Source organism: Synchiropus splendidus, chromosome 16 (assembly GCF_027744825.2).
Source record: "Synchiropus splendidus isolate RoL2022-P1 chromosome 16, RoL_Sspl_1.0, whole genome shotgun sequence".
NCBI lineage: Eukaryota > Metazoa > Chordata > Actinopteri > Syngnathiformes > Callionymidae > Synchiropus > Synchiropus splendidus.
In genome coordinates, this window is record NC_071349.1 from 19399253 (window position 1) to 19416129 (window position 16877).

The window sequence follows — 16877 nt, forward strand, 5'->3', positions numbered from 1 at the left end:
TTTCTACTATATCTGTAAAAGGCATTTTGTGGAGGATCAGCAGCAGTCTTGGTTTAACATATCAAGGGTGGATGCTCCGCACTTCCTCTCCTGCCTCCTGGTTATACAGTCTATTTTTTTAGCGGCTGCCTCGTCGCTGTGTTCTCCCTCTGAGTGTGCTATTTGATAGGAACTGACAGCTCAGTTTGCTCAGAGAAAAAAACGCGGTTGATGCTAATGTGGCACATAGATGTTGGAACACCTGCGTCCTCAGAATTCAGCTCACATCTCATCTTTAATATCGACACACAATTGGGAAGTAATGACCAATACATGGCACTGACCTTGCTGGGAACTGGAACTGGAGGAGTTCCAGGGGAGTGGAGGGTGGGGATGACCGGAGCAGCAAGGGGGGTCTGGGCTGGCGTACTGGCTTCGCTGCTGCTCATCTCCCCTGCTGAGGCTGAGGCGGATCCAGACTGTGGACCCTTCCCGCTGGTGGGTCGACTTGCCTGCTGCAGCGGCACAAATGAAAGGGTACAACCACATGAGTGAGCACTCTGAAATAGCCACACGTCGACCTTCATTAACTTCAAACTTGAAGGTATGTTAATTTTCTTCTTGAATCTAAAGTACCATGACCATAAGTTGTATTAATGTGGAAGAACACTCACAGCGTGTGAAGAAGACAACTTTCAAATATTTGAAAAAAGACAAACATTGGAATTTTGCATTAATATATGATGAAAAACACAAAGAAACATGGAAGAGTGTGACGTAATTCATTCATTACTTTTGTTGTTAGATCTGTTATTTATGCAGGACATAAAAACGTGGAGCCCCAAACAGTTGGAAAGCATGGGCTCACCTTTGGCCTTCTGGCCGTGGTCTTAGAAGGAGAGGAGGAAGAGGAGAGGAGGAGGCAGGCGAGGTCAAGGGGCAGCAGTGGAGGAGGGCAAGAGGGTGGGCGAGGAAACAAACAGCCAGGGTTAGTAGTCAAGAAAATATCAGACGACAGGATCACACGAGGCAGATCACAAAAACATTTTGGTCACATGACCAGAAGCTCAGTAACAACTCGGAGACTGGTGCTGCCAATGAAACAAACCATTGTCTCGTAGTAAACAGGTTGATGGTTCAAACTCTCTTGGTTCAACATGATTCATCATTCAAAATCACAATATTTACACATAAATATAGGCGCAAACTGAGCGTCGCTGATATGTTGTCACTACTATAGTTCCACCTCTGCTTCACTGCAGGTAATAACAAAGCACAATAAAGTGACTACATTGGTACCGTTCACAGTAACTACTAACCCATATGTTCACGTCGCATCTTGGATCAGATATGTTATTACTGCATATTACTTTCGGGGTCTCCAGATTTATTTATAATTTCCTTCAAATATCTTCAAAAATATACAGGATTTTAAAGTGACCAAGTTGAGACCTGAGACACCCAAAATAACCACTTGAGACAAAAAATGATGTAAACTTCCTAACCTTCAAACGTCATCATTACCAGATGATCCAACACACATATGTGAGTACAACCAGTCTTAAACATCTTCAGTGGCTCCAGCTGATAATGATTGTGAGTACTGACCGGCATTTTTCAGAACAATCAGTTCCTGTTTAAACCTGTGCTGTAGACACAACCTCTGGCCCTCATAAGCCACCTGCTTTTCTGTTGACATTATCCTTTAGTGTTTGTTTACATCCTGTAACAAGGCTTCGTTTGCACTAATGAACTCACATGAGACACGCTGAAAACAAACCCACCGTGATTCATAAGAAAACTGAAAATGCACTGCATCTCATACCATTTCAGGCGAGACATTTCAAGGGAGCTCACGGCTCAAATTACAAATGGAAGACGCCTGAAGAGCAGAAGTCAGCTGTAATGTCCTTATCATGCCCTCCATGGGTTTAGAAATGAGGTTATACCATTCTTCAGCGCTGGATTAGTGACAAACACCGCTGAGACAGAGCCACAGTCATAATCCTAAAATGAGTCCATGATATTACGGGTTATGGAAGCTTCACTCTTCATAACAATAAATCGAAACAAGCCTTAAATCCACAGAATGAATCAGCTTTTACAGCCTTCTATTTGTCGAGGTCTTTATTGGATTAACCATTCAGCAGAAATTAGCACGAGCTAACAGCTGTACCAAATCAGACCTGACAGCCTGTTAAGCCGAAATATTTTTAAACTGCAGCCTGTTTCCTACATCTGCAGCTGAGTTGATCTTGGCACTCAGAATGTCATTAGTTGGACTCATAAAAACACCAGCGTGAAGCGTCTGTATAATCTCATCTGAGACTAGAGAACGACACAGATTAGCGACTACAAGGTGGTTTCAATTCAACTTCCTCATGAGACCGGGGAACACCCAACAGTTAAATGAGATGAAGTTCAGTACCTTCCGAGCAGTTGGGGTCTGTCTCATCATATTTGCAAGAGAAGAGGACAGACACACAGAGAACAGTCACCGACACAAGACAGAGTCACGCCGGTCACAGACAGACAACAAAAGCAGTCAGACAGGCAGGTCGGAGGCTGCAGTGGCGCAGATGGCTGCTGTGATTTATTCCCAGGCTGCGACTCGCTCCATGCTTTTCGTCCTTCCCTTGTAATCCACGGGTGCTTCCCCTCTCTGCCTCGTCCTTCTAAAATCCCGAGTTGTCTCGGAGACGCCTCAGCCTTCCTCCTCCTCCTCCTCCTTCTCACATCGCTGACTGTGATTTGCCAGCCCGGCCAGTGTCATGCTCCTGCATTACATCACTGGGCGACCACATCCCTCCTGACACAGACAGGGAGGGGAGGGCGGCGTTTGGTCAGTGAATCGGTAATCAGGGAGTGACAATGTGAGAGAGAGCTTTGGCAGGGAAAGGAGCTACGGAGAGAAATGCAAAACAGGGATGCAAACCTCAGCAGTCTCCTAGCAACAACCAGACGTCCCTCCCTCGGGCTCAGTCAATGAGTCGTTTAACAACAGACTGGGAAATAAAAACCTGTGGAATAACTAGGGAGCCATGACGGACCAAACCAGATGATTCAAAAACTTCATCCCAAGGAGAGTGACTCGCTAATGGTATAAGATCTTTCCCACTTTAAGCACATAAAGAGCCTTCTGAGTGTAGTTTCTGACTTGGCAGTCACTGATGCGTGTAACAGTCGGAAATATTCCCACCAAATTCTATTCAGAGAGTCGAGCAGCAGCTAATTCACTGGTGTGACACCTCGATCCAACGATCCAGCTGAGACACTTTGTCTGATGCAAACAGACTAATCTGCCACTCAGCAGGAGGACAAGCAGATGGAAGAGGATTCATCCACATTAGCTTGTAATTAGCCGCCAGCTCCAAATCAAAGATAGATCAAACGAGTTTGAACGCAGAGATGAGAGCGAGCGAGCGACTGCACTTGATAGCGAATTCAACCGCAACCAAAATCAAGAAGTTGTGTTTCATGACTCAGCTGGAAACGATACGGATCCATTACGCTGATGCTGTGGGGAATATGTTCTGCTGGAATATGGGCTGCCACGGAGGCTAAGTGCTGCTTTTAGTGAGGACATGTGATGGAGGGAGAACAAGGCAAGGCGGTGGTCAGGGATCAATCAGAAAACAAATGTGCAGATCCACAGGAAGAGTCAAAGTTCAGCTCAGTAGTGGCGGGTGCAGATTTTACGGCATATATTCTGAATATATAAAGAGGGTTGACTCTCAGAGGTTCTCATGAAAATGATACGCAGAAGATCTTGGTGGTGATTCAGACTTCTACGAGATCAACCCTCTAGCTTATTAAGAACACTTCTGGTTCAAACTAAGGGCCTTTAAACACAGAGGAGAAAAGATTTGGGCACTTATCGGGCCATGCACAGGAAAATGAATTCAAAATGATGAATCAGTTTTCTTTTAGTTTTCAGTTTTCTTGAAACCCCTCTTTGAAATATTTGTTAAAACCAAAGATTTCAGAGCAGACAGCGCCATCCGGTGGACACTGTTTCATGAAGCCTCAGCAGACCATCACTAACCTTGGGATAACAGTGTTTCTTAGAAACAGAAACACAGTGCAACAAGGAATGGAAAACGACAATCAAAAATTCGGTTTACTTTCACTGGTTGAGGAAATAGATGCATGTTTTTTCTCAGGAGTATGATTTGACATTTGGCCATATTAGCCCACATCTGATAAAGCTGCTGCTCCTACTTATAAATGTGAAAACATACGAGTCATTTTCCTTAAACATATATCCACATTTCCTTGCTTTCGATGGCTGCAAAATGTGGCATTTAAAAACCACTATCCTTGGGACTATCGCCACTTCAGATTTCAGCCTGCAGCATCCACAGACCTCGGCCGCCGCTAACAAAGCACTGATGACAATAAAGCATAGCAGAGCTGACAGGAAATCTATTCCCTGCAGCACAGAGCCAATCCGAGTGGTGGACTTCAGCTGGCTGGCTTTTGGACATTTTCTTCATCTGCATGACTCAGCACAGGCATCTAAGCCAAGCTTCGTGGCTATATATGAACCGTGAGACCGCTCTGCATTATTGTACTGCAAAGATGAATACAGATGTCTAGACATTGCCTTAAATATGAGTCAGACTGTCACTTATATGAAGTGTTTACCCTGTACCATCAGAATATGACCCCACAGGAACAAAACTGCAACAGTATGTTGTCAGCCCACTAAAACAGTGAAGTTGTCCAGGATAAAGTTACATTTTCCTTAACCATAAATCCTAACACAGTAAAAACAGGTGGGACTGAAACACAGACAGCCAAGGAGCAGATGTGTGGTGTCTCCAATCCAAAAGACCATCAGGGCCAGTGACAGATGACAATTCCCTTTTCTTCCCTGGACTAGAGAACTTGGTCCAGTCCAGTTCACCCAGTTACCAGGTCACAGCTTCTCCTTCCTGTCGGGTCATAACAAACCGGCAGACATCTAATTCTCAAATCTGATCTGTCAGCTTGATAAAATGGCTCCGCCCAAGAAAGCTGCGACATGCTTCACAATGCTGCGACACAGAGGCCACAAACCAAACACAGCGAGTGTGACACGAGGACACGACTAACAGAGCAGAGAGCGTAGTCATGTGGCGCTAAGTCAGCGTGGCATGAGTGTAACACAGATGTGGGTTGGTCTTTAACTGTAGAGGAGCAAAGCTGTGGGGACTCATGAGGGATGGAGCCTGGCGGCCATGCAGCAGCGAGGCCATTCAGAGCTGTGGTTACCGCGGTTACCACTTCTAGATAGAGTCAGCTCTGTACCGAGGTTAGGGAAACATGCAGCACCTTTTTGGGTTTCAGTCCTCGCTGCATTAAGGAGGAAATTAAGGAAGGAGGAAGGAATGTCAAAGGTCAGGTTGGTTGGGGAGAAGGGATGTGTAGTTTCTAAGCTCTGATGGTGGACAACACAGATATACAGATCATACACACCACTCTCGGATATTCCCTTAGAATAAAAAAAATCAAAACGAGATACAACCGTTTGTTATAAATTTTGCAAATGAGTGCGTTCATAATACTTTTATAACAAGACGCCAAACACTCAGACAAGCAAGCCTGAAAGTCTTCCAATATCAAACGCTATTGGAATTGAAAGGGTCAATGTCGCCCCCTGCTGGCGAGTATTAGGACTGTTTGTAGATTAATTTGGATAACGCTTGCATTACAAAAACAGCAAAATGAAGACAGCACTAGATTTGACAAGTGACCACTGAAGAATGTATTATGGCACAAGTCATTCTAAATGCCATGTATATAGTTATTTTTTTCCATTGTTTTTGAAAACCCAATAAAAACCCATTTTCTAGCAGACTATTTATTATTGATTTCAGTAAGACGCAAGACATTGTAAAGCAAACCAAGCTGACGTAGATGAGTTCACAATAAGGTGACTTTAAAAGTCTCTGAATTGAACTCACCAATTTTGAAGACTTGGACGTCTCAGTGATCTCTGGAAATACAAAAATAGAAAGGTCATATTTATGTAGTTGTTGCAAGACACTAGAACACTAAAAACAAGGTTGTCTAAATTGCTATTGGCACACTTAATTCAAACGTAAACAATACAATTTTAATGTGAAAATATTTTTTAAAAATACAATAATTACTGTTATAACTGACAATTGATATTATTTTATTTTTTTCATTATAAAGCACCACAGACAGACAGACACGAGTGTCTCTTTTTTTTCACCTCGTTTGGGAACCTTGTTAGCATTGGGCTCTGGAGTCTCTGGTGATGTTGTGTCAGCACCATCGTCCACCAACTGGATCTAAGACGAGAGAGGATTCTCAGTCAGAACATGTTCAGCAGAGTTGTCAGACATAAAAATATGCTTCATATTGAGCCTATTTATAGTCAGTCCAGGTTCAAAATAGCTCAGAAGCCACATCAGCTCAACACCACCAGCAACTAGCATCATCACAAATGCATTTAAACGCTTACAGAAAGAAGAACTGTGTAAATATATGACCCACACGCTGTCGGACAGGTCTGTGATCTGCCTTTGACCTGCAACACTCACAGATGTTTTTGTTTTCAAATAGCTTCTCTGGGCTTGAGGCCAGAATAAATCATATAAAAGATGGCGAAGGAGGAAAGAGAACAGAGCCAGGATGGCCTGAAGCCTCAAAAACAAAGAGAGCAGGGGGGAAAAACACGCCCACAAACAAAAACATTTGAAGTCATCAAAGATTCAAGTGTTACATCTTAACAATTCAAAAACGAACCACAGAGAGAATAGTGTTTAAAAAGCAGTGAACTCTACCGGAATAATACATATTAATAAATATAACAGGAAGACGCTTTGATGCCATTTGAGTCCCTGAGGAGAGAAAATCCTTTCAAGAGTGTCATTACCTGGGACTGTCTTACGAATATCCCATGATTCTCTTCGCAGTTGAAATAGCGTTTCCCCTGCACAGTGCCGTCATTCTTCCCTTTGGGCTCGTCTAGGATGACTCCTACCCACTTCCCAGAGGCGAAGGATGTGGTGCCGATGTAGGCCACCGTGCCGCACTGTCCTTTCCCGATCACCTCTACCAGGGAGCCGACTTTGACGGGTCGTCCACCGCCGTCTGAGCTCATCCTGCTGCTGCTGCTGCTGGTCTGCACACACAACCAAACAGTCAATCATTTGATTTTCAAAATACATTTAAAGATCTAAAAGTATATGAACATAAGAAGGGATAATAAAAAGCCAAATGAGGTTAAATTGTCAGAGTAATAGGGCTGTTTGCGGTGGCAAACATGACACAGGAGCTTCCAGAGGAAGTTCTAAAATAACTCCGTAAGATAAAAGGGCACAGCACAAGTCTGAAACAAACATACACTTCCTTGTGGGTCTGCAATTGTTCATAGATGACAAAGAGGCAACATTCAGCGGACAAGTCAGCCTGCAGACATGTTGACAGACTCCCACACCAAACAGCTTCAAAGGTACTGCAGTATTGTGTCATCAAACCAGCCAAGAAACTGTATTTACAACACCAAGTCCTGTAACTGATGGTGACTCAGCAAATATTAAACACCCGCCAGAGTACGACCTGAGCAGAAAAGGGAACCGGAGAAGTTCGGTTTGAAGGAGACGTTCGATCCGTGGAAATATCAATAGGTCGGAATGTGGGATACAAAGAAGCATTGTGTTTCTAAAACCTCCAAGTTGTAAGAAAAGCTCACTGGGAATTAGTAGTGTAAAAGATGGCTTAGCCTTTACATGAAGTCAGCTCCTACAGCGCCTCTACCATGACTAAATCATCATGCAGCATGAGGCAACATTGGAGGGGAATATGGAATTTAACGTCATTTTTTCCTGTTTTAAATAGATCACTGGAATGTGATGGGAAAATACATTTATTTTGTGAAACGTATATTGTTTGACTACGTTTCTACTTGCTTTACTCTCTTTGTAAACACTCGACCCACCTGTACTCCACATCAAAAATTCTGCAACGATCACCTTCCACTTTTTCATCTCACCTAGACTGCAGACAGCGCCACCAACAGAGTGCCAACAGAGGACGCTGCTTCATGAAGCTCCATCATCCCATCACTACGCAGTGTGATCCTTCACCCCAGAAAAGTCCTTCATCTCTCCGGTGAGAGTTGGAACTTATCGATCTTATAGATAAACTGCAAGCTTTGTCTTTCTGCTTAAATAAATGAAGATGTAAACGATTGACAGCAACACCACAACAGCAATAGATCACATTGACGGTTGAAAGACGGCAGAACTTGTCTGTGTCAGACCAGAGTAGGCGACACTCCTCTGTTAGCTGTGACCTCTCAGGATTTTAAAACGGTGCGTCACAAATCACAACAGTTAACATAAAATTACAGATGAGCATCTTACTGACACCAAAAAACATCTGCGCCTTCATCCAGTTTAAGGTCATAAAAGAATCTAGTGCTTTAATGGGCGCCTGGGTGCTGCTGTCAGCCATGTGGCAGCCACAGAATAGACTTAAGGAGGCCAGGCTGAATTATTTATTTAGTGTCATTCTACTCTCTCAACAAACACAACGATTATAAGCTCACGACCAGAGACTTCAAGCTCACAGTGAGCTGACCTTGCTCCAGCACATCAGAAACCTATTTTGTCTTAATTTGGTCCGTGAAAGCGGGTTGGATGGTGACCAAGGGCGATGTCATCCATCCAGGTGACAGGAAGCTGCATGAATCAGGATGGCAAACAGGAAGTCCCCGTGTGATCTATGCTCTACTCCAGAGAGGACAAACTTCCATCACCTGCCTGTCGTTCTGAGCCAGTCATGACAGAGTCAGAGCCACGACACGGCCACGGCGAGCATAGAGGGGCGCCTGAGCGTAACAAAGGGCTGCTGGGACACATAACTGGATTTCAAATATCTCATGCTTCAATTGAATCAAATTACAGTGGTGTGAAACTAATGGAGCCGGCGTGACGGAGGACAGAAGAGGTTTAACAATACCATCCGTCATTCACACTCACCCGGGTCGTCCGTCTGCTCTGTAGCATCCTGAGCTCCAACTGTTGTATCAGACAGAGATGAGGGGACCAGTGATGCTACACCACTCTTTACTGAGTCACACCATCCCTCTCCTGATCCTCACAGGTCGGTGTCCCTTCCCTGTTCGGCTGACTGCAGGGAGCCAAGCTCAGCCAGGAAGTTTCTAACCCGCTGACGAAGAAAACAGAGCAGCAAAGAAAGGAAACAGCAGGTTGGGCTGCTGAAGGCTTCAGCTGAGCCACAGCACTGCGCTAGAATCTGCATGGCTGTACAGAGGGGAGGAGGGAGACAGCCAGACAGAGGTCCTGGGTCCTAAAGCCTGCGGCTGCAGAGCATAATAACCTGCTTGGAACGCAAGCAACAACATCCATCACTGAATAAAGCGTTTAAAATGACTGACTAACACTGCTGCCCACAGATTTTAATGTATGTTAAGATGCAAAGTCTTGTGAATGGGTGCCATCACTTTCCACATCCCTACCAGCACCAACACGGTCCGTCTGAGTTGTTTTGTCTTTTAAGTAATGAGAATAAATCTGTCGGAGAACATGACTAACTCTTCAGCTGCGTTTAGTTTTACTAAGTTATTAGTTTGTATTACATTGTAATGCCTTTGAAAATGGTTAATGTTTTTAAAGAATGATGAGAAAGAACAGTTTCAGAGTTTGTGGCGTCGAAGGCACATTAAAAGTAGATTTTATAAGGAGCAAGATAAAAGTGAAAAACACCAAGTTATCAGTGTTATCAGGGGGCTGAACAACTTCAGAACTGTAATGTGTGTGCGAATCCGTTCCACTCGCTGTGACACTGTTTCACTGGAGCTAGAAACACAAAGGCAGCAGGTGATGAGAGGTGATGCAGCAGACTGATTTCATTGAAAGAGGATTAAGTCCTTTATCAGCCAGCTGCATGGCAGCAGCTTTTTCACCATCACCTCTTTCATCACATCTTTTTGCAACATTGGCAAATAGTACATGGCATAAGTGGTGCTGTAACATTGTGGTCGTATTTCTAAACCAGGAGTGAAGTGTTCAGGACAGACATTGAACAGCTGTAAATAAAGAGTGAGTATTGGAGAGAACCTCCTGATATGATACAGATACTTGGGTCTCGATACCATAATATATATCACAATTAACCAGTACTGTGTTATTCTACACAGCTAGGTTTTCTATTTACAATGCACTGAAAGCATCCAAACTTGCCGTGCAACTCACACTGGCATTGAGGACACGAGGGAAAGTGTTTTTGATTCCTCACAGTCTAAAAACAATATTGATATTAAACGTTGGTGTTGTATCTCAGTCAAATCAGTCGTTAACCGTTCATTTTTAACACTGAAGAAGCATCTTGCTGACCAGGAAAGATGCATTGACGGTTTGCATTTTGCCAGGAAAAGTAGAAAAAGCGAAGAAATGCTCAGAAATGTGATGAATTCTGAAAGTATTCTTGATTTAACCGAAATGTTTCAATTGTATTGAGTAAAAAGAGAAGCCAAAATTCCCTGAAGGTACATTTCTCTCACCTCTTTTTGAAGCCAGCTTTCTGAAACTTTACCTTGGAACTGGTTTGGATGAGAGATCCTAAAGACATCAAAGGCAATGATGATGTCAAAGACACGTATTAAACAGCAAAGACGTACACAAAGCAATAGTATTGAAGAAACACAAAGCTAGAACATGATTCCTGACTCATTCCTCATTCTACTGAAGCTCAATTGCACTGGACTGTGACCCACAGCTGTGAATTTCGCCTCCATAATAACAGTGTTGAAACCACTGAAAGACATGAAGGTTATCAGGAAGACATTCTGTGTATATTCTATTACAGTATGTATCGATTACGTTACGTTCTCGGCTCTAAAACAGTTTTGACACCTCAAGCATTTTTAAACCAAGAGCGCCACCTACTGAGTTCTGAAGATGAGTGCACGTGTTCACTTTTTTTATGACTCAGTTTTAGGAGATTTATTTACGCTCAGTAGGATGTTAATCTCAAGGGTAAGCTACAATTTACTGACTGACATTATTTATATTGAGAGGTCGTGACTATTCTAACGATGTATAAACAGATTGTGACTCGGTGGGACACACTCGGCTGGAGAAAACAACCTGACCCAAATCGGTTGTTGGCGGGTGACACGCCATGTCTGATGTTTCTCATTCACCCTCGGTAACATACAGCAGAAGAGAGACGGGTCACCCATTTATACAGACAACGTCCTCTCGAGAAGCGACTCGGCTCAAGGATGTCCATGTTGAAACTGCTCGTTCATCATCTTGACACGTTCGGATTGAAATTGAGTCACATTTAAAATGGACAAACAGCAGTAAACAGCCGTCAATTACGGTTAAAATCCTCCGGAAATAAGGGGAAAGGTCGTGTTTAATAAGCGCAGGGCGGTTCAATTAACCGAAACAATCGCATCGATGAAGTCGATCCTCGTTACCACTGAGATGGACAGTGTCCTCGCGCTTCCCCAAGAATACTCCTATGATACCACGGACGCCTGAGGTGGCCCATTGTGTTGAATTATTCCCTCGTTTTTGCTGACGGTTTCATCAAATAACTACGCTGAGAATCTTCATTCGCTTCGGTAGGAACCGAGCGGACACTCCCCTGACCAGCTGCTAGCAGCGTTAGCTCTTAGCACCGGGGCTCCGACATGCGATATAAACACAAATGCGTTACATAACAGTTATTAATGTTGACTGGAAAAATCACCCACCGCTGAGGTTCTGCGATTCTGACCTCGTATTCCTCAAAAATCCCAGCGACACACTTGTTTCACCCCGCGGGGCTACGAGTATCTGTGGAGCTCCAGCAGGGACATGTCCGTCCTCACATGTCCGTGGGTCCGACTGACTTGAGCGGACCGTGCGGTGGAATCATCCCGGGGAGAGAAATAATCCTTTAAAAATAAATGAATTAAAAAAATAATAAAATAAAGTGAATGATAATAATAGCTGCACATGAGTGCAATACAAAAAGTTATAGAAGAATAGTCTATGGTTCTGTGTTTTGATTCTACAGTAACAATAAGCACATTTGTCTATATGAATTTAGTACTACATGATGCAAATTTGTTCATATAAATACTGATATATCAGAGTGACAGAATTCATAATTAAAATGAAATTATAACTTCCCAAATTGTTTCCAAGACTGTTTTGGTCCATCCCAGTCCGCTTTGTCTACAGTCTATAACTCTTTGTTAACTAATGTACAGCAGTTAAAACTGTTATTTAATTTTGTTTTAATGCCCGATACAGAACACATGTTCTGGTTCATTGTTTTCCTTTTTTCTCCACATACATACTTATTCTTATTTATCAATTTAGACTCATATAGTCGGAGATGTACACATTTCCATTTGGTTGTTGTATTAAACTTTTTTCATTCAAAGGCTGTATTTAAACCACAAAAGAAAGAAAAAGAATTTAAAAAACATTTTAAAATCCACTGTAACCATCATAAAAAGACTAGAAGAAACAAGACAGAACAATACACTGAGATCACAACTGCAGAAGAGTCATAAATCAGGCAGTTTATTTTTGATCTCCTATGAAATAAACTGACTATATTTTCCAAAACTAAACGGGACATGTTCAAACTCTTGAACTCTTAAATTACCTCAGATTTCCTACATTCACTGTGTGCATGTGGGCATGTTTCACAGCCTTGTACTACAGCAGGATCACCAAGAAGTTTTGCATTACCCACATATGTGCAGGCTTCCTATCCATTTCACAAGACTAAAGCCTGGATTTTCAGGCTTTTAAACACCGGACCAAAGAAAATAGCAACGTGCAGCGCAGTTGTAAACCTCAAGAATGTCTGCAGTCACATACTCTGCGGACTAATCCGTCAGAATATTGCTGTCGCAGTTAATTCAACAATAATTTGGATGGTGAAACTTTTTCAATGCCTGATCTTCTCCTTGTCGCTGCCTAAAATATAAGCATCTTAGCTTCGTTTTAAATGCAGTTTATACTCTATCAGCGTAAAGTTTGTTATTTTGGCCAAAAACCCAGGAGCAACCGCCTCTTTGATCTTCTCAAAGCCATAATGCTCATAGAGCTTCTGTGCATTAGTTGCCACCATTGACGTGTGCAGATGGACGGCTGCATATCCTCTGTCCTGGGTGAACTCTGCTACTGTCCGGCAAAGAGCTTTGGCGATGCCCATCCCGCGATGACTTGGGTGCACAGACATGCGCTTCAGCTCTAGACATTCTGGCGTGTTCTCGCTCGGGACACACGCCACCGAACCCACCACCCGACCGTCGCTCTCAGCCACCCAGAAGCACGAGTCCTTCTGCGTCAGGTAAGACTCGGTGATGTCGCTGAGGTCGCTCCTCATGGCAGATTCAGTGGCACGGTTGATCACGTAGGTGAGGACTTGGCGAACGCTGGCCAGAAGGAGGGTCAGCGCCAGGATGGGCAGCAGAAAGGACTTGGAGCTGGTGAGGAGGGCGCAGAAGGTGCACATCAGCACCATCTGGGTCAGGGGTTGCTTCAGAATATGAGAGAAGGACGACGGCACCAGCTCGCCCATTCCCAGAGCAAAGATCTCCTTCACCGCCTCCGCATCACCGTCTTGGAACTTCCGGATCTCAAATGTAGCCATTTCTGTGGAAGGACAATGAGGAATTGGGGGTGAGGAGCTGATGTGTTCAATGAAACCAGGACAAAAAAGCGAATCTTTTCAGATGACAAAAGATGGTGAATATGAGAGAAGAGTTTTCTACTCCAACGAGACAAGTTAGGCTAATTAAGAGCCACAAAAACAGGTATTTCCTGCGGACCAACAGGAGAAAAACATTAATCTGATCACAAGGACTGTCGCAGGTCACATGATAATCCGCAGTAGTTCCATTTTCGAGAAACGGTATTGTACGATAAGAAGTTTGTATGTATCCGCGCCCAATATTTTAATACGGAAACACAGGCGAAATACAGGCGAAATGAATGAATTCGAAGTTGACGCGTTTGACTGCATGATGATGAGCTAACTGACCGTTAGCATCACAGCTTCAGCCAAACCATTGACGCGGGGAACCACGACTTTAGAGCTAATGTAAAAGCGTGAACGGAAGAGGTCGCGGGACAAAACTTACCGTCCGCACGGTCGGCTGATGTTAAGTTGTGTGGCGTTTATGAAGTCAGAATCGTTCCATGCCTTTCACAGGAAGCGTCGCGATGAGGCGTTCAAGGTACAATTGGAATTAGCAAACTCAGCGTTACAAAAGCGTCGCACTCAAAAATCAGAATTTTGATTTATCTTACAATAAAACAGTTAAGTATAACGAGTCTGTCTGTAATAAATCTGTTATCACCACGAATCGCATGAATGCGTTGTCACGCATTTTGTAATTACAGTTTGTCCGAAAGTCCTGAACGCAGCCTACCTACAGTGACAGTACAAATCACATTCATCACACAACTCAATTATTTCAACACCAAAAGCGACACAATAACAACAATTGGTGCCGCATCGTGTTACCCTGCACCCAGTCAATTAAACCTCATTAATTTTGCATTATTGGAGCATTTTAAAATGTGTCACAAAATCATTGTTTTAAGATGAAAAAAAAAAAAGAATTCTGTGAGGGTTTATATTGTTTATTAAAAATATACATGATTAGATTCAATTGAGGTATAAATAATTGTATCCCTGAGGATATGAGAACATGTTGCTTAAATCATTCACTGCAATAGCAATCATTTGAAATTGAATTAATGAAACAATCTTAATTTCTTATCGCTGCATGTTGCATCGCCACACTTTCGGGGAAAGACTAGACATATGAAGGGAAACGGTCATTGTACTCAGTGAGCAGGTTATGAACAAACTCCCATCAGTCACTGTTAATACTGAATTACCTGCGGACAATTGAGCAAAGTACGCATGAAAAAGATTTCTCTCCTGTCATCTGTGTTGTCTTTCTATGCAAGAATGGAGCAGAATAAATATGGATTACAGGTTTAAAAAAACTGTAACTGCAACCAAAGCTTTTTGTCTGTTTTACAAGAACATGTAAATGACAGTGCCAAAACAGACAAAGAGAAAAATAGGATGAATTGTTTGGCATCAGGAAATATACAGTGCAACAACAGTAGTCAGTTCATCACATTGGAATCCAAACTAAGGATGTATTTACAGCTTATTTGGGTGACAGCCTGTTAAGACGACAACTATTGTGGAATGTCAGTTCCCCTTCTAGACTTGCTCAGCTCAGCATCGATGCAACTGGAGCTTGTACTCGATCAGAGTGAAGTTCATGATCCTGGCAGCGAGTTCGGGGACACAGAACTCTCTGCACCGCTCATAGCCAGAATGCTCATACAGCTTCTGTGCATCGGTCTGGACCACAGACGTGTACAGGACCACAGCAGCATACCCCCTGTCCCGAGTGAACTCGGCCACTGTCCCACACATGGCCTTGGCAATCCCTCGTCCGCGGTGGCTGCGTCGTACAGACATGCGCTTCAGTTCCAAACACTCAGGCGCGTTCTCGCTCGGAAGACACGCCACGGTGCCGACCACACGACCCTCGCTCTCCGCCACCCAGAAGCACGAGTCCTTCTGCTGCAGGTAGACCTCCGTGATGTTGCTCAGGTCTTTGGCCAGGGAGGTTTCAATGTACCTGTGGAAGGAGTAGACGACAAACTGGCGACAGCCTGCCAGGACCAGGGTCAGCGCCAAGACTGGCAGCAGAAAGGACTTGGAGCTGGTGAGGAGGGCGCAGAAGGTGCACATCAGCACCATCTGGGTCAGCGGTTGCTTCAGCACGTGCATGAACGATGAGGGCACATGCTCGCTCATTCCCAGAGTGAAGATCTCCTTTACAGCTTCTGCATCCTCGTCCTGATACTTCCGGACTGTAAAGCCAGACATCTCTGTCCTAGAGACAGGAAGGACAACGCATGAGAGGGGAACTGCTGCAAACCACGGCATTAGCAGTGACCACCAGCAAACCTGTTGAACCTCACCATTAAAACTAACCGAATGGAATACAAAATAAAAACAAAAACCTTCTCACACACCTTTATTATTACCGAACTGATAGTTCACCTTGTCTGACCCCTGGACACGTGTTTTAATTGTTGATCTTTTTACGGGGGAACAGCGAACAAACTGACTCCCCCTATGTCAACGTTTAGTTCACAAAATAAACGGCTCGCAGACGGCGTCTGATACTACGAAGATACTTACAGGTTACACCTGCACGCTTCAGTTACTTGACTGTGAGTAGCCTTTAGCAACTGCTAGCATAGCTGCTACTTGACAAACACGCCACACATTACTTCCACAGTTCCTGGCGATGTAACGAAAAGAAAACCGACTCATCGCCAGACTGACCTGTGACCACAAACACGACCACAGTCCCGGGACACACCAGACTTCCAAGACGCTGTGATTTGGACGCGTTCAAGGTTCCCCGTAAAGTGGGTGAATTCAATAGCTCTGACGTCACTACCGAGTGGCTTTTTCTAAATAAAAATAAAAAACCAGGAAGCTTTTATGTCAAACAAAATGCTTTTAAACGTTGTAAAAATACGAACCCCATAAAAACATTTGACGTAGGTCGTCACTTGAGTAGAATGGAAATGTACGGATTGAACTACTTCCGGTTTCGCCTTCCTCTCGCCAATGGAAAACAGACGCCGAAGAATTTGAAAGTCGTAATATTTATTTAAAGTGGAAATATCATGTGATTTAAAGTCGTAGTATTATAAAATTCGTAATATTACCACTTAAATCTTGTATCGTTAATTCTTTTTAATTTCATTATATTATTATGATGGTTATTACTATTTTATTGCTATTTATGAGATGCCCTTATACGCCGTCGCACTATGTAGTATATGTATTTA

The 16877-nt window shown here is 43.5% G+C and overlaps 3 protein-coding genes across 16 annotated transcripts in view; all 3 read right to left on the minus strand.

The window, feature by feature from the left end:
- The window catches only part of dctn1b (dynactin 1b), a 20350-nt gene extending 8482 nt beyond the window's left edge, over window positions 1-11868 (minus strand). The window contains exons 1-9 of one of the 14 annotated variants that reach the window (XM_053846116.1): window positions 11749-11863; window positions 10523-10580; window positions 6869-7117; window positions 6203-6281; window positions 5928-5959; window positions 5272-5316; window positions 2408-2425; window positions 848-868; window positions 324-494 (exon numbers count right to left, since the gene is read on the minus strand). In XM_053846116.1, the coding sequence (XP_053702091.1) occupies window positions 324-494; window positions 848-868; window positions 2408-2425; window positions 5272-5316; window positions 5928-5959; window positions 6203-6281; window positions 6869-7096 (594 nt within the window). In that variant the 5' untranslated portion in view covers window positions 7097-7117; window positions 10523-10580; window positions 11749-11863. Of the gene's footprint in view, window positions 1-323; window positions 495-847; window positions 869-2407; window positions 2426-5271; window positions 5317-5927; window positions 5960-6202; window positions 6282-6868; window positions 7118-8978; window positions 10466-10522; window positions 10581-11725 lie in introns of those variants that run through there. The other 13 variants (XM_053846109.1, XM_053846110.1, XM_053846111.1 and 10 more) reach the window with 13 other exon arrangements.
- A 597-nt stretch (window positions 11869-12465) lies between these two features.
- On the minus strand, window positions 12466-14229 carry LOC128747877 (N-acetyltransferase 8-like). Its single transcript, XM_053846121.1, has 2 exons — window positions 14117-14229; window positions 12466-13628 (listed from the first exon to the last, which is right to left on the minus strand). The coding sequence occupies exon 2, from the start codon at window positions 13624-13626 to the stop codon at window positions 12964-12966; it is 663 nt and encodes a 220-aa protein (XP_053702096.1). The 5' UTR covers window positions 13627-13628; window positions 14117-14229; the 3' UTR covers window positions 12466-12963.
- A 387-nt stretch (window positions 14230-14616) lies between these two features.
- nat8 (N-acetyltransferase 8) lies at window positions 14617-16471 on the minus strand. The gene is made up of 2 exons (XM_053845553.1): window positions 16363-16471; window positions 14617-15904 (listed from the first exon to the last, which is right to left on the minus strand). The coding sequence occupies exon 2, from the start codon at window positions 15895-15897 to the stop codon at window positions 15235-15237; it is 663 nt and encodes a 220-aa protein (XP_053701528.1). The 5' UTR covers window positions 15898-15904; window positions 16363-16471; the 3' UTR covers window positions 14617-15234.
- Between the last annotated feature and the right edge of the window lie 406 nt (window positions 16472-16877).

Coding starts and splice junctions, on each gene's coding strand:
- LOC128747877 (XM_053846121.1), bottom strand. CDS start 13,626: ATGGCTACATTTGAGATCCGGAAGTTCCAAGACGGTGATGCGGAGGCG.
- nat8 (XM_053845553.1), bottom strand. CDS start 15,897: ATGTCTGGCTTTACAGTCCGGAAGTATCAGGACGAGGATGCAGAAGCT.